At 43.7% G+C, this 18,040-nt stretch overlaps 1 protein-coding gene across 4 annotated transcripts in view; it reads left to right on the forward strand.

Moving 5' to 3' along the window:
- Positions 1-5,749: 5,749 nt before the first annotated feature.
- KALRN (kalirin RhoGEF kinase) overlaps positions 5,750-18,040 on the forward strand; it is a gene marked incomplete at its 5' end in the record, with an annotated part of 522,231 nt that continues 509,940 nt past the window's right edge. For all 4 annotated transcript variants that reach the window (XM_080620947.1, XM_080620949.1, XM_080620948.1 and 1 more), the window contains one exon: positions 5,750-5,822. In XM_080620947.1, the coding sequence (XP_080477073.1) occupies positions 5,750-5,822 (73 nt within the window). The remainder of the gene's footprint in view (positions 5,823-18,040) is intronic.

The raw sequence follows: 18,040 nt of genomic DNA on the forward strand, positions 1-18,040 counted from the left end.
TAACTCTTTCTGCACTGGGCAGAACTTGCTGCAAGGTTGCATGTAGTTTAAGGAGCTTGTGGTAAATAAGTACTGCTCAGTATTGCGAAGAATCTGGCAAAATTGCAGAATCAGGATTAAATGTTTGCAGGAAACTTAGAATAAAATGCTCCAGCTTAACAAGTGCTTAAGACTGATGCTCTTCATGTACGTAAAAGCACAGCGTAGATTTGGCCAGCACAAGCTTCTGTTTTCTACCCTGCTGTGGCAAACAGAGGCTGGCTGAGGGATACCACCTCTGTGATTAGACTCTTTTATTTTTTTATTTTTATTAGTTAACAAGATCTGTGATTCATTAGCACTAGCAACTTCTTTAAAACATGTATCCAAATAGTTACTTGAGAGAAAAGGGTTTTCAGTCACTATCGACATTTTCAGATTCATATCTGTGAACTTAGAGAAAGACCTGTATCTTCTTCTTAGATGCATCAGCTGGTCTGCTTGCTGCTAATTCAGTTTAAGCTTCTGTGGCCAGAGTGGGAAATGCTGTTCTGTATCTTATGGAAGAGGCACATTTGGCTGTTTGCTGATGCTGGCAAACCTACACATTGCCACAGTGATGAAACTACTCTAGATTTTTTCGATTATCTTGCTAATTGATATCACTTTCTTCTGCATGGGGTGGTGTTTCTGGAGAGGAGTGATTATTGCTCAGCTTCCTGTCCAAGTCTGGGGAAATTTGAACTAATGTAAAGTGTGGAAACAAGCGACTAGATGGCAGCTGAGTAGACATTCCCACTTCAGCTTTGATCCAGATGGGGAGAATAACAATAGCAGGGGTGATGCTGGGACAAGGACTTTGGCATGGGATTAGAATTTGCTCTATGCCTACCAATACAGCTGTTCCACATCTGAGCGAAGGGTAGAGCTAACATACATATGTAAACATTTATGTGGTTGCTGCAAAGCGAACCTTGATATGCATGTGCTGTCTAAAGTGTGCAGGAATCATCTTTGGCATATATGTGAGCCTTTGTGTCTGAGCATATGAAACATGCCTTCTGCCTTCTCCATCCTGCCCTAGAGGCTTCTCTGCACACAGTGTTTCTGAGAACTTGCAGATTTTCCCTCACAGCAATCCTAATTTTCTAACATTTGGATGGAAACTTCTATCCCCTGTGCCTAGTCCCTTTTGAAAGCATAGCAATTTCAACTCTAATACCTAGACATAGGACTGAACACATACTGAACATAGGACTTTCACATACACCAGAATGTAGCGACAAATAACTTATTAACAAGGTGGCCTTAGGTGATTTTAAGACTTATGTTTTTCTGCTCTGCTATTCAGGTTTTCTCTTTGATCCTAGCTATCAACACTCTGTATTTAGACATTGCTGTGACATTGAAAGGGACTTTCTGCACAAATAATGGTCCCTGCAGCACCTTGCTGAGCCTGGCAGGATGATTTTCTCACCACCCTTTTCTGTCTTTTGCAGCACTTGACTCCTGATCCTTTGTGCAGGACACTCACATTGCATGTGCTTTCTTGGAGGGCTGTACTGTTTCCAGTAGTGCAACTATCTTACAGCTTTCAAATACATTTCTCCTGTCTTGGAAAGATGAATTTTACTGATTTCTTGTTCAAATTCTTCTCACTCCTCCCATCCCATAGTCTGCAAGCTTGTGAGAGTTAGCTAGAAAATGTTTCATCTCAGATGCCACCTATTCCATCCCATTGGAAAACCTGACTGTAGCAGAAGCCTTAAATCAAAAGCCTGTGTGACAGTTTCTGATCTTTGAGCAACTTTAGTAGCTGTCACAAAGAAAAATTTTTGTACCTAGTTAAACCAAGTTGCTTGGGATGGATTGAGGCATTTGTCAAGTAGAGCCATACAAAAGATTAAAGCAGTGTCTGTCAGTGAAACTAGTGTATTTTGGCTTATGTAATTCTATGGGGGTTTTTTGTGTTTTGCTTTTCAAGGAAATGGTAGGTGCCTTCAGCATTTTATCTAAAAAGTGAATTATACATTGCAGAAAGCATTTCATTCTAAATTTAACAGCTTTTCTTTGAACAACAGAAAATGTAAACTTGTTGCTGATACTGGAACTGAAGTCATGGTGGTTCCTAGTTGTTACTGATATTTTACAGTGACAGCCCTATTCTGCTTACAATGTTAATAAAAATTGTAGCTCACTTAACATCTGAGGTTGCACTAAAATTTACTGATATCTGAATGTTGTGCTCCCCATCCTGCATTGCCATGGTGTGTGCATATGAGAGGTGTGTGTAAAATGTAATAGCAAGACTGTTACTGCAACGATAATGCCATGCAAACAGTGAATTTATTGTGCAGGGCTTCCCTGACCAGTGGAGCTGCAAGCACAGAAGAACAAACTTGCTGTGCCTTGCACAGCAGAGATGGGCAACAAAAATGCATGGCTAAGTCTTGATACACTTTAATGAAACTGGATTAAAAAACTCCAAACACTTAAAAAAGTGGAAATTCCCATTTGTTTCAAAGTATGAGAGACCTGGGTCCATTCTTGTTCTAATTAAGTTGTTCTGGAAAAAAAAAAACAAACCCCAAACCAACCAACCAACAAAAAAAACCCCACCCCCCCCCCATTTGTTTTCAGAAGATATCAGTGGTTTATATGGTTAAATATAAGTGTCTTAACTGGTTTAATCATTAACCAGGATTCCATGTAGGTATCAGGATGGCAGGTCAGCTAAATGAATGTCTTTCCCTCAGCATTTTCTAACGTGTTTGATCACGTGTTATACAGATAAAAACATTTTCTCTAGCCTATATGATTTCTACAAGTGCTGCTATAGGCCATGCCAGCAGTGTTCATAGTGAAAGAGGAATATAAATTTATCTGTCACTGACAACACTGATTTCCTTTGGATTATACTAAACCTTCCCTGCTTATGGGTAACTCCTGTCTGGCTTGTAAGGATGCTCCTGAAGAAGGAATTCTTTGACTCTAAGAACCACCAGATTATACCAAATCCTGAGTGGATTCAAAGTGCTTCATGAGGAAGCCACATTCTCTCCATCTACCATGACTTTAGCCCACACTCACAAATCAACCTGTGTGTAACAGTGTGGGGTTAATGAGGGTTAAGGAGGGAATGTGGATTGTGGGTAGTGAGTATTCAGAGATGATCTTGAGACAGGATTTGAAATATTGCAGCTTGCTTAAGTTTGTAAGGTGGAAGGCTTTTCTACATTGTGGTGTGATGTGGAAGAAGGGGTGAATGGTCACTAAAGAAAGTCTGGCTCTTGAAAGACTGTTATCAGGTGCTTGTACTGTGGTAATGCCCCACTCCTGGCCTTCCTGCGATCATCCTGGTTGTCCTAAGGATCTAAGCTCAGAGGCAACACAGAGGTCTGCAATGAGCTTCGGCAGCCTGCGCATGGCTTTTGTGCTGGTATTTTCTGCAGACAGTTGTGAAATGACCATTTTTACCCATAAACATAACAAGCTAAATGGCTTCAGTTAAAGCTGGCATCGGGCTTACGAAATGGGCATTAGATCAGAGATCAGAAGAGAGGGAATAAGGCAATCAGAGGGAACCTAATGTTAGACAGAGCTCGATCAGATATTTGCTCTTATTTCTGCAGTCCCCAGGCATGATATACGATTTGCTTCTCAGTTCTGTTTCTATTCCAGTAGCAGATAGCAAGGTCAGAGAAGATGTGACTGGGATCTCTGTGCTCATCCTGTCTGGTCAATGCCAATTTGACAGTTAAGTTTCTGCAGGGAAATTTTCAGCCTTTTTATCAAGTGCAATATATCTAGTCAGTGAGCACACATCCAAATCCAGACTTCCTTTATGCACTCTTGAGAAGAGATCAGATGGAGGAAATCCATGTTCTTCTGTTGTCTAAAATATTCGGGGCTGAAACAGGAAAGGTTCTGCCAGCCTCAGCTGCTAACCTACCCGACATACTGAGATCTGATCCAAACAGTGACACTTACTACCAGTTGGCTCTTAGATTCCTGCTATTCAGAGTATTTTTTTTTTTCTGGAGATGCACTACTGGACTAATACTTAGCTGTTATGAAGTGCTCCAGTCCCTCTGTGGTGATCAGGTTCCCAGAGATGTTTTGCCCTCATCTTCTATAGCTGATTTCCTCCTGTGCATCTATACAGTCCCTTAAGCATCGTAGTTTTTCAGTGGCTAAGGACTGGCGATTGGGCGTTACCCCTGCAGGGTAATGGTACTGAGGGCACGGGAACAAGGTGACGGAAAGACTTTTGTTCTTGAGAGTGGGAGATACGATTTTGAAGCAAGGATGGATTATACAACTGTGCTATCCAACCAGTCAGTGTTATCCAACTGACCGGTAATACAGTCAGAGGGGTGATAATTCCAACAGTTGTTTTTTCTTTCTTATAGTAAAGGTAGCAAGGACGAACAATTGTGAGGTGTGAGAGTAACACTCCTGTTTTACAGCAGTGTTTAGAATAGGTGGAACAGCAACATTTCTCCTTCAGGAGGCTGCTAGTTTTAGAGCTGTTACGCGATTATAGAAGAATGAGGAGCTGGTAAGGCTTCAAATAGGTGAACAGAAGAAAAGAAAGTGCCCAAATGGCAAACATCTGTCTTTCTGCCTATCTTTGCCTGTCTGTACTTGAAATCCTGATAGCTGGGCTCAGAGAGTAATATTTGACTAAGCTGCTAAAAAACTACAAACAAGTATTCCTCACAGGACTCCTTTTGAGACACCAATTATTGTCCCAAATCACAAATATTGGAGCTACAGCAAAGAAATCAAAATCACTGAGCTAGCTGAATCAGTGTCTGAGCTGGGACCAGTGTCTTGGCTTTTCAAACTCCTTTTTGGCTCTCCAGTTGCCTAGGACTATAAAGAACAAAACATGAAGGCATACCTGCAACAACATGCAGTTTCACTGATCGTTTCCAAAACAATCATGCCCCACAGCCCATGAATAAAAAAAGACAATCCCCAAACCAGCCCCCAAAGCCCGAACCCATGACCAAACCCCGGAACAAAGCAAAGATTTATTTTTTTTTTCCCCGTGTAACACACCAGCGTTCAATTTGGCTCCAAGAGTACCTGCCCAGCTGACAGCCGAGCGCTGCGCCGTGCCCCCGCGGCTGTTCATCAGAGGGGAGACATGGCAGCGGTGCAGAGGGATGATGCACAGCGATACGGCTGCGGACCGCTCAGGGGTAGGAAATAACACCCTCCGCGCCGGGGCGCCCGTGCTCGCACCTGTGCCCGGCCCGCCCCGCCGGCAGCGCTGGACCCAGCCCTCGCCCCGCCGAGCGCCTGCCCCAGCGGCGGGGGGCGCGCAGCCGGCCCGCCTCAGGAAGTGCCGGTAGGGAGGCGGCGGGGGCCGGGCGGGGCCGGGCCGGGCCGGGCTGTCAGCACGGCAAGGGGCAGCGGCGGCGGGCGGGGAGCAGAGCGGAGCAGGTCGGAACAATAGCGGGTGGAGGGGAGGGGGCTGGCGGCGGCTGGGATCGGCACCGGCACCCCGCCCCGGGCCGTGCCGCCCGGCGCAGCCCAGTGCAGCCCAGGGTCAGCGCAGCCCAGCCCTGGGGCAGCCGCCCCGCAGGCACCGCGGAAGGGATGATCCGGGCGGCGTTTTGTTGGGCTCGCTGCTAAACGCGCCTCCATCCCTCCCTCTTCTCCTCTTCTCCCTCCCTCTTTTTCTCTCTCTCGGCTTTTCTCCTCCCTAACTCACTGGATATTGCCAGCCGCCGGGCTCGCCGCTGCCTCTCCCCCAGCCATGAATCCCGCCGAAGGAGCGGCAGAAGAAGGCGCTGTCCCCGACTCCGAGGTGGATGCTTTTTTCCGAACAGGTAGGGGAGCCGCAGGGGAAGGGGTCGGGGCAGCGTCGGGCCCTACCTCCGCCGTGGGATGCGGGGCTTGCGGCGACGCGAGCACCGCCGGCAGTGGAGCTGCGGGAAGGGGAGAGGAGAAGGGCAAGGAATGGAGGGGTCCCCAGCCCGCCTCCTTGCTTTGTCCGCCTCAGACCCTCGGCGCGTTCGTGCCCCGCTCCCCCTCCCGCCTCCGGGAGGATGCTACCGCGGGGTTACGCGCCCGCCGCCGACCTCCTCGGGAGGGGAGTCGCCCCGAGCACGCACAAAAGCCTCGCGGGATGCTCGGAGAAAGCCGCTGCGTTGCTGCTCCCGCGGGAGGCTGCACCGGCTGGGCCCTGCCCGCCCCGGACAGCGGCGGCGGCCGCCCGGGTACCGGCCGATATTTGGAAGCGCAGCCAGCGAAGCGCCGGGCGCTACCGCTGCCGCCCTCGGGTAGGCAGCGAGGGCAGGGGCACCCTAGGCATCGGTTGCGTGCAGCCGGCTGGGGACGCTGACCGCGCGGGGACGGGCTAGCAGAGTGTTTCAGGGCTGCGTGAGGAGAGCCCTGTGTTTCGCTCTCCCGTTTCGGAGGATGCTGAAGTGGAGCAGAAGTGTAGCTGGGCTACAGCAGAGCGTGGTGGGGGCCTTCGCTAATGATACAGTGGTTAACTGAATTCTCTGGGCAGTGGGTACATGCTGGGGTCCCCACTGCACCACCTGTTTGTGACGTGGTGTTTGTGTGGGAGCCCCCAGTTCTGAAACGTGGCTTTGCACCGTATCAGCATCTCAACTGAAGCAACTCGTGGTCTGTGTTGTGTCCGTGTGTCGTCGTTGCCCCTTCTCCCTCTCCTCCCCCAACAAAATCTTAAGGGAGTATTATAGGTTTCTTGGTAGATTTTTAATTTAAAAATGTAAACGATTAAATGCTTATTTCAGAAGGGGATTGACTCTTTTAGGCTAGACTGACACTTATTGCCACAGCTGCTTGTCAACACTTTGTTTTTCAGCTGTTTACCTCCTTCTACCTGCTCATTAGCTACACACAGTGCTTTGAGCTCCAGTTGCAAGAAACCAATTATGTAATCACCAAAACTTTAAAGAAGTAAAATCCTGAAGGCCTGCAGCAGCTCCCTGCTATGGTAGACTGCACCCCACTTATGTGAAAACCCTTTGATCTAGAGGATAACTATAATAAGGTCTGGCTGTGCATATCTTGTGATCCACAAGCCATTAAGCCGTAGGGTATTTGCTTGTTGATAGCCTACCTGGTTACAAGCTATTTTCCAAACTCTCAACAATGACAGATGTGTTTAAAAACTAAAAACCCAAAACAAAAACCAAACAAAACCACACAAAAAACCCCCAACAAACCAAAACCCAAGGAAAAATAGTAAATCACCAATTTTCCTTCTAAAAGGAACCTGTTAATTAATGTCCTCTCCATTTTTCTCTTCCTCCCTCTCTCCCCTCCTTCACCCAAAGCTGAATCATTTCTCTGTGACACTGCCTCCTCAACATAAGCACGTTAGCAGAATTGAATTTGGACAGTCAAGTCTGTCTAGCTTATATGAAAAAAGTATTCCTAAATGAGGCAAAAAGCATAGGAACCATGTGGCTGGACATTTCTCTCAGTCTGCCTCCTTCACCTGAAATTTCACCCGTAGGTCCACAAATACATTTGTCACCTAGAGAGCTCTGGAAGTCTTTTAAAGTCTCTGCATCTGGAGGAAACAAATTCACAGGAACCTGGGCTTGGAGAAGGTGCCTAGCCCGTGTCCTGGCACTGAAGCATGTGTGCATAGGCCATCACTGAAGGTTGTCTCATCTACCTTAAGCTTCATGGAAGGAGATGTCAAAATTCTTCTTTCTGTGCTGTTATGGAGTATCTTCTGTCCGAAAAGATGACATGAAGAAAAACCCCAACCTAACCCTATTAGTGATTAATTTTGGTTGTCAGCTGTCACACTGGCCAGGCAACATCACTGAGAAATGGGGAAAAGCTTGAGAGGAGGCATGACTCACATGAAATTGCACTGCTGGTTTCCTGCTTGTTTGTGCACTGTTCACTTCTGGAGTGTGTACTGCTGATGTGCCTGACTACAACTGAAGTTGGTTTTAACGGGTGGCAGAGAGAACAGCTGGCGTGGGACTTAGGGAAACAACTGCAGGTAGAACACAACTGACTCTTCCGCTCCTGTTTTTCGCTGTGAGTGGTAATCTTGCCTGAGTAAGGACTGTGAGATAGGGTCTGATTTATAAATAGCGGCAAAGGCCTGCATTGACTTAGCATCATTTTCCCCTTGATGTTAGCTTTTTTTTACTATTCTTTCTGTCCTGACTTGTATTCTGAATTTGTAAAGCACAGCCATTGTGGCTTAAAAGCCCTCATATATTCACATCAAATAAAAAATGAATCTATCTGTCTGGTTTATTAGCTGCTCCAATAGCACAATTGTACACTAAACTGCCTAAACTCTTCCCAGATTCACAGCTACTACATTGAAAAGCATGAACTTGTTATTCTCGGGGAAAAAAAAAAAAAAGAAAAAGAAATTGAGTTTCAACAACTAGTATCTTCCTCTGAGGCTTTTAGCAACTGGCTGGGCTTTGCACTACGCTGGGAGGATGCCTAGGCTGCTCCCTGGTATCGGCAGAGGAGCTTGATGCTGTGAATGGCGCCGTGTGCAGAGTGTCTCCCCCAGCAGCACCCAAACACTTGGGGGTAGTAGTCCCTTATCAGCCATGACAACTGAGATAGTAGCTCTCTGAGCTGGATCTGGAAAGTTAAACTGAAGGAATTAACCCAAGGTAATAAAGGAGGGTCTGTTCTGGTGCTTACTCTGATGAGAACTAGGAATGACTTTTTTAAAAAGGCTGGATTTAACACCTGCGTGGTTGATGCTGGCAGTCAGTCAAACCTCCCTGGAGACAGGCAGGGCTGGGACTATTCTGATTTTCACCATCAGATATATGCAGGTAGTAATTCAGTCTTTTAGAGAATCACTCCCATGTAAGTGGGCTAAAAACTAACAGGCAGAGGGACCTTAAGGGCAGAAATGACTATTGCAGTCTCCAGCTCTGATTTCTGGGATAACAGTGGCTGCTGAATTGAGGCAGTAATTTCTGCACGATGTCTATCACTTCTGTTTGAACTTATATTTGAGTAAGAAACCAAATCTATGCCTAGGTATGCCTTATTAAGTTTCTAACATTTATTTTGGTGACAGATAAAATATGAGCGAGTTCTCTGGAGCGCTCAGTCTATATTAAATGCGTACTGAGACTTTTATATTGCATGGAACTGAATCCAACTACTTGTTTCAAATATAAAGTAAGTCACTTTATACAGCATACAAATGACAGGTACCCTTTGGATATAGACACAGAAAAAAAGCTTTACCTTCATGCCTAAGCTGCAGGAACTTCTGCAGTGTTTTTTGGAAGCAGAGGTGAAACATACAAGGAAGTCCTTTACAAAACTATATTTATAGAGGTCAGTGACAGAACAATTTAGCAAACTACCAATTACCAGCAAGGGTAATCATCAATAAGAAATATCCACTAGAAGGCACAGTTTTATTTTCTAATTTGTTTTTCTGGCACTTAAGTTAACATTGATTATGTCTGATACGAAAATGCTGACTTTGTCATCAATACTTCCTGTGAGTTGAAAATTGATATTGTTCCATCTCCTTTGACTGCGATGAATTATTCCGTTTACTTTCTGCTTTCCACCAGCTGGTTATACTTCCAGTGTTCATTTGTGCATGAGTGACTGGCAGTTCTGCTATTAAATAACTTTGCAATGATTGGCAGTGGCCAGGCTGTTTGATCAATAGATATGCTTGAAATGATATCTGCAGAGAAGTGCTCCTTGAGGTTGATGGAATCAAGTGTCTTGTAAAGCAGATAAATTGATTCAGTTGAGTTTTTACTGGGGGTGAGGTGTTCGCATGACTCCTGGCTTCCTTACCTTGAGGCTTTATAATTTATAAGGCCTGGTCTAGTAATATGTCCTGTAAAGGAGACTGTTGTAGCAAAGATTGTCAGGTTGTGCCTACCTCTTGGAAAGCTCCTGTGTTCTTTAAGGTGATGCTGCTAATTAAAACCTGTACTGCTCTCTGGAGGCTTTGACCTCTGGCCCCGTCGGGAATATGAGTTTTGTTCCTTTCTTTACTTATTGTCTAATGTAGGTGTTTTTCATATGATTGACGTGGGGAGAAGGACAGTTATGTCACTATATGTGGAGACCCCGATCATCCCAAGCCTCTGTCACTGGGTGCCCCAGTGCATAGGGAAGGCTGCATGGCTCTGCTCTGCTGTTGTCCCATCTCTGCTTCCTCCTCAGGACTCTTGGAGGAAGCTTTGCTAGTCTTGAATGGGCATGTAGAAATTGGCATGTAGACATGGAAAAGGACATATAGGTGATTGAGAGGTCTTGGTGGGTATGTGACTGAAGGAAAGGATCACTTTCTGTCTGTTCCTGGAAGGAAGCAATTTTAATTGGTGATTTATATTTAGGAAAGCATTTCTTTCCTGTACCTCTTCCTTCCTTCACACTCAGAAGTACATACAGGGCAACAGAGGTGACATCTGATAGTCATCTACTATGTCTTTCTTCTGGATGAGATTGCATTGTGTTATAGGCCAGTAGGAAGACATCTATTCTATTTGATATTAATTCAGTTTATACTGAACAGAATTACTTCCAGAGGAAGTGGCCCTTCACACCTAGCTTATGTTTAGAGCTTGTATGTACTGAAGTTCACAATCCTTGATGTCCAAGACAAGGTGTAATCAGGTATAATATGTATAAGCTTATAGCACAGACATTAGTAAACTGTACATGTAATACAGTAAGCTTTATATGGCACCTACAGAAGTTATTGGGGGGAAACATGTAGCCTACACTGCATTTTTGGGTTGAAACTCTGAAAGAAGAAACGTGTCATCAAAGAGAAGTCCTGTATAACACTCTTATTACCTATATAGACCATTTTGCATGTGGCCTTAGGTGGCTGTGTGTGTCTTGGGATAATGAGCTGCATGGATACAAGAGAGCATCCGACTTGGCTAAGCAAATGTAACTATTGCTGTTTCCTACCACCTGCCTCCAATAGTGTAATTTATCAAGTCCCATAATAATAGCTTGCTGGGAAAAGAATTATGGTTTAAAAATGGGAGCAACTTTGATGGGTTTGGTGGGGGTTTCTTTTTGGTTTTTATTTTCAAGCACACCCTCATGTTAAGAGCCCACTAGGGAGTCTTCTGGCTGGACAGGTGCTCTGGGCCTCCTGAAGTCTGAGTGATGAAGTATTCTGTTTTTTCAGCTGCTGTGACCTTACGGTCCCTAGGAAGGTTGATTATAGATGTATAGCAACTTTACTGCTCCATGGCGACATGTACCATACAGTACCCAGTGGTATTTTAAGTACTTCATAGTTATATCAAAGAAAATACTTATGGAGTATTAGGCCTTATAAACCCATAGCACTGTGCATTTTATGGCTGGAACTTAGAGAAAGCCATGAAAAAACTTAGTGGTATTTGTGCTTTTGTTTGATTTGGACTGGTGTCCTGCTTTTAATATTTCTTTGGATAAACAACTCCCGTTTTACAGCCTTGCATGGCACATGCACCCTGTGTTTAACAGAAAGAACTTTGCCACTTGAGGAATTTTGCCTAGTGAGTCTAGCAAGAATAACAACGAATATTACAGTATATGTGTTGCAAAAGAAAGCTGGATCTGAAAAAAGAAGTCAAATATGATTGTCTGGATAGAGAACCCTGAAGTGTGGAGTGCTGTAAAAGAAAAGTCACAATATTTTGCATTTTTTTCAATGAGTTCTGGGACAGATTGTGTTACTGTCATGCAGATCCAGAGCACTTCAGAGGAATTGTCTGGGAGTTTTCATGGATGTAACTGAAAATAGACCTTGGCCCAGGCACTGCAATGGCAATCATAAATCCAGTCACCTCTGTGATACGAGGACTGCAGTATGTTGAAATGGGATTTACAGCATTTTTATGCTAAGAATAGAGTAACATTTCAGCAAAATATTTAAGTTTTCATGTTGTCATTCAGATTTGATTCAGAATGAGTCCACTATTTGAATCTATGGCAGATGTTATTGTAAGTCATTGTGAAAGTTGTTACGTATGGGGTTGCTGTGGAATAACATCAGTTTCAGTTGCCTTTTATTTACTTTATTTTGAACTATTCAGTGAAGATTCAAAGTGGTATATTAAAATTATGTATGTTCAGTGCTGGAGTGTGAAATACCGTGTAAAACATTTATTGAAGTTTAAGTAATTCCTGTATCTTAATCAAGGGCTTAGGAGATAATTCTCTTCCAACTTTAAACTATAAATATTCTTTTTATTTCTTTTTGGCTCATTTTTATTAACTAGTGCCTAGAACAAATTGTGGTTTATCGGGGTTCTTTCTCTCTTATCAGCATGTGTGCCTCTGTTACTAAAATCTAGGGTTGTTTTCTGTTTCTTCTAAATTACACAACATAATGACTGGGAACATTCAGGTACATAGGCCTAATTTGTCACACTCCCACTTCAAGGCAACAAATTGCCTTTAAAACAAAAAATGAAATTCCTTTTTTCTGTAACCTTAATTGCATGAACCAGCATTTCAGCTTCACTGATGAAACAAAACTACCATAATTAGGCAGACTGTAGTTTTTAGCGTAAGGTCACATCATGCTTTGCTGAGAATAATAAGAGGAAATGATCCTCAATTTAACATCCTGGTGACTGGCAGACCAGCTGCTGTGGTCATTTCTCTTAGTGAAGTGGCCTTGGGAAAAAGTGTGTGTTGTTTGTGAGAGAAATTGAATTTACCTTGTTGCATAATTGGTATCCATATAGACTTAGTGGAGTTGACAGGGTTTTTTTAAACTGTTTTGGTATGTGTGTGTGGAGTATGCTGTGCTGAAGTGGCAGAAGACATGCCTTACCTTTAAATAATAACAAAAAATCATTACAAGGAAAGATTTGACTCCTGGGGATTGTGAGCCTTCCTTTGCAAGGTGAGTGCCTGGTAAAGCACAGTAAAGGCATAGGTCAGGCATGCTGCAATGCAGCCAGGTTATCAACATTGGTAGTTGGCCCAGGTTGGTTAATTACCTGAAATTAGATTAAATATAGAGAAAAGAGCTTTATATAAGCTGCCTGGTAATACTGGCACTGCTGGTGTGGTTCCTGACTCCTGGAGTGTACCCTCATGCTCCCGCTGTTTTAATGGCAACTGGCAGCTTACACTGGGAGCAGCATCATCAGCTGTAAACAATAGTGTCTGATTCTTGTTTGTCAGCTGGGACAATAGCACTGCTGATGGGCTGTGGTGGAGGAGAGGGGGCTTCCTTTGTATGGCAGTGCAGGCATGGCAGATGGCTAATTGGACATGATAAACCACGGGCGCAATGGGGGAGAAAAAGATCTGCAGGGATTATCAGCTTCTATCCCCCATGTCAGGGGTGGGGAAAAAAAAAATAGTATTTTAAAGATGTTGTCAACTTTAGTTCTTTGCCATGAATATATTATTTAATAACAAAGAAGGGGGACACCCTGACTAAATACTTTCCTTAGCTGATGTGAAGTCCATTTCATTAGCTGATAGCAAATCATATTACTGTATGGGAAGGTAGGTGAATGCATGGCCCCCAGCGATGCCGGCATGGCACTTAGGAAAATTAGCAGTGCATCTTTTTCACCAGTCTTGTAAGTGAATGTCAAACTGTTGTGCCGAACAGCATCCAAGCTGAAAACGAAGAGCTTTGAAGCAGTGATTTTCAGGAGTGGAAAGTTACTGTGGAAAGTTACTCTGCCATAGTTTGTTTTGTTAGATAGACATCCATGGGTGTTGGAGCACTAAAAAGCTAAGCTGATTGACAAATAATTTATTTATTTAAATGTATTTTATTAGACTTAATAGAGTATACATTATGAAGCTGAAACCTGAGGCCCTTGTACAAACTTTTGCTTATTTAAAACAGGTTACTGAAAAATGGAATGAGAGCTTCAAGTTTAGGACCACAAAAGTAATCAGAGGGATGGAATGAACGCCTTTCCTATGAGGAAAGGCTGAGAGACTTGGAGTCGTTCAGCCTGGAGAAGGCTCTGGGGAAAACTCACTGTGGCTTTTCAGTACTTAAAGGGGGATTATAGGAAAGTTCAGTAGGGTCTGTAGCAATAGGACAAGGGGTAATGGTTTTAAACTAAAAGAGGTTAGATTCAGCTAAAGATAAGGAAGAAACTTTTTACAATGAGGGTGCTGAAATGCTGGAACAGGTTGCCCAGAGAGGTGGTGGATTCCCCATCCCTGGAAACATTCAAAGTCAGGGTGGATGGGGCTCTGAGAACTTGTTCTATTTGAGGATGTCCCTGCATGGGGTGAAAAAGGTCCCTTTCAACCCAAATAATGATATGATTCTAAGGTATGTGTCAATCCCAGGTAGTTTTCAGTATGAGATGTGCAGGCTTAGCTGGGGGCTTTGGTGACTGCAGGATGTGGGCCCAAGGCTGTGCAGCTGCTGGTAGCAGCAGGCAGAAGTTTGTTCAATTGGATACATTTTGATCCCAACCCTGTTCCCCCATTTGTGAAATCGAGTAATTACACAATTTTTGTTCATCGTCCCTCTGTCCACAGAAGACGTATAAGGAGTAAGCTGAAAGGGGGTTATGTATTAGTGGATGCTGCAGTGATCTGCAGTCATCGCTAGCTTTAATTCCCTGTTCTGTAAAATAGTACCAAGTGCCTAGAATACTTTGCTATTTTAGTGTCTCTCATAATAATAATGTTATGGCATATAACAGATACGTTTAAATTGTAGTAAAAATAAATCTGCAAGAGGTTAAAAATAATAGCTTGCAAGAAATATGCACTACTCTGTGGAAGCAGATTTACTTTCTGTGGAAATGTCTGGACTGTGTTTCTCTTCCACTGTTTACTACTGTCTTTTCCCATGGGACAAGTTTAGTGGAAACTCCAGCTGAAAAGTTTCAGCGGATTGCCTTTGGTTTCAGCAGGCCCTTCAAGTGCTGTATCTGTCATTCTGTGTAGTTTTCAAAGCTATAGGTGCAGGAGGCCATTCCAGGGACTGTGAGGAGATGCAGTAAAACTTCCAGCAGGGCTGTGTTCCTATAGGGCCCGCAATATTCTCTTTATGTTACAGTGGTTCTCTACCAGAGCTTATTATTTGTGTTACTGTCTCAGTCACTGATTAGTTCATTCTGAAGCAGACGCTGCATGAACACTGAACAAAAAGATGATTCTCTGCCATCAAGGGCTTATGATAACAACCATCAAGTGGATTGTGAATTCACTTAACCAAAGGCTTGTTTTCTCCTTTGGTTTGATTGTCCTGGGGGACAAGCCAGAGGAGTTATGGAGTCTAGCACTGGGCGTGGAGCAAACGGAATGGCTGAGAATAAGGTACAAGCAGAAGAATAGGGAAGAAGTGAGAAAACTGTAGGGAAACCTAAAAAAAAACCCCATGGAATAAAGTTATCTAGCAGAGCACTTTAGAGCTGGAGGGCAGTTGGCTGAGCAAGGGATTGCAGCCTGCATGCCTGCATCCTCTGTGGCAGGGAAATGGGTGATGTCAGTGTGGGGAAGGTCAGAAGCCAAATGAAATCACAGAAATGAGACAGAAAGAGGTTTGATTAGAGTTGGGATGGAAACCCAAAGGTAGGTTTTCTGACACATGGGAGAAAAAAATTGGCAGACTTTGGCTGGGTACATAGTGAAAGGAGGGAACAGGCAAAGCCTATGCACGTACTGTGCTCAGAATGGGGAAGGCGGCCATAGGAGGTACTGCGAAGCACAGGAAAAATAGCAAGGTTTCCTCTTCTACAGGAGATGCTCCTCACCATCCAAGACCATTATTCTCACACTGCAGTCTTTTAATGGTGACTGTACCAAGTGCCTGTCTTGCTTTGATGCTGCGGAGAGAAGGCATTTCTCTACGAAGTGAAGACACAGAGCTAAAACTGTTCGGTGTTCTGCTTCACATTTAATGCCTCTTGTTCACAGAAATATGTCATGAAGAGCCAGCCTCCTTGGATCTGACTGCCACTGTGTTCGCAGCAATTTAACTTTCCTTGCTCTGCTTTTCTGTACTAAGGCAAAGAGTTCAGGAGTGGTGCTAATAGAGTCAGTCTGAAGCATTCAGATAAATTTAGTCCGAAGGAGCAAGTCAGGCCTACCGGGTAAATAGTAATGATCTTGTGAGCTTCAAGGACTTACATCTACAGTGTGCGAATCTCCCTTTAACAGCTTCCTCCTATTCAACTCAATCCTGCTCAAAACTTAGCTGGAGTGTTAAATAGGTCAGCTATCTATTACAGATTCCTGTTAGTCTGTAATCTGTCTGCTGCTTCAGGTTATTTATCAAATTCCTAATGAGATGGTCTTGAACTCTTTGAGGCCAGGGGAAAGTTGTTAACACTGGATTGGCTTAAAACACCTCTGCTGCTAAAACTGAACTCATCTAAACTTGTTGGTTAGATGAGTTCAGATCAATTAAAACTGATCTGTGTTGTCATGGGGATTTGTAAAAATGACGTGTCCCAGCATGTAAGCCCTTATCACGGGGAGTTTTATTTATTTATTTATTTATTTATTTATTATTTAAAGAGCTGCTTGTCTTCATCATTGAGTTGTGCGATAAGGTGTAACTGGCAGCTTGGGCCTGTTTGCTGTGAGAGAGCTTGATTGCAGTGCTTGATCCAGCTTCAGCTGTCATGATGTTTGTGTTTAGGAGCGTTATGATGCTTATGTGCAATAGCTCAAAATCAATAGCTGTTAGGTTTTTACTTGGGTAGTCAAAGGACAGGTTTCTACAGCATCCACTTCTGAAGTCAAGCAGTGCTCAAGATGTGCAGGATGAATGATAGTTGCTTTGCCTTGCTCAGCCATCCTCATCTTTGGTGTGCAGTAGTAATGGACATAATAGTAATTAGAAATAATACACAGAATTAGTACAGCATTTCAGAACACTTAAATAGTCACAGTCTTTGTGTAGAATAGGGAAGTCTCATCAAACCCATCTATAAAAAAAAGGGGATAATCAGGCACAAAGCTGTAGTAAGTGGTTTTCTTGAGGTTTTATGGACTTTGTGCATGTGTTCTTCAGAAACCCATGTCATGGTGGAGGAGCAAACCCTGGCAAAGTGCTGCATGGCTTTACCTTTTGTCAGCAGGGCATGGGCCAGGAAAAGCCCACCAATCCTTTTTTACTGTAGGATTGTCAAAAGTCACAGCTGAGGTGACAGGTGAAATCACAGATGTGCAAACACTTGGCTCATCTTAAACCACTTGATAGGTGTGCCTATATATGGATGGAGGTGACCTACTTCAGACAGGTTGTATGTCTTGGCCTTAGTCTTGGAAATGGGATTAACACACCTTGCCTATGTCCACACCAACCAGGTTTTAAGATTTATATTACACTGACCCTATTTTTAAATATACATAGGTCAGAGCCACATCTGGTATGAAAAATGGCCCAATGCCAGTGACAGCAGAGGAGCTACAGTAATTTACACAGGCAGAAATTTTGGCCTCTGTTCAGCTGACAGACTTGTGTGGGGATGTGGCCAAAGAGGACTGGTAGCAGAATAAAGATACTTCTAATTTAGTGTGTTAAGACATCCAGATAATTTTGCTCATCACCGTGGTACCTGAATGCTGACAAAATGAGGCACTTGGGCTCTGGGTCTGTTATGCTCACTATTTGGTCTGGTCCCCTGTGCCTTTTTGTAATGAGCATGCTGCTGTGAAAGTTATATCTATTAAACATTAAATGTAAGAGAGATTTAATGACATGCTATTAAAAAGTTCCACCTACCTAAAAATGCTTTGCTTTCCAGCCCAGGTTTGCTAATATATTCCATATTTCACAGAGAACTCCTCATGAAAAGAATGCTGTCAGGAGCCATTTACAGCTCTGATCCTGCTTTTGTTGTCTTTTACAAGTGCCAGGTTCCCTTTCACTGCAAAGCCAACCACTGCCACAAAGTTTGTGCTGTGGATGTCTCCTGTGGGCACGTTAGTTACTTGGGGCATGAGAAGAAATCTCCTGACTGGTTCCATACAGCAGATTTTAACAGAGCTATAACTGTAGTATATGATTTCCTTTTCTTGGTTTCATTTTTCCTTATACTTTTTCCTCTTGGAAATATATCTAGCAACTGTAAAACCT

This window comes from Psittacula echo (assembly GCF_963264785.1).
Source record: "Psittacula echo genome assembly, chromosome: 6".
NCBI classification, from domain to species: Eukaryota; Metazoa; Chordata; class Aves; order Psittaciformes; family Psittacidae; genus Psittacula; species Psittacula echo.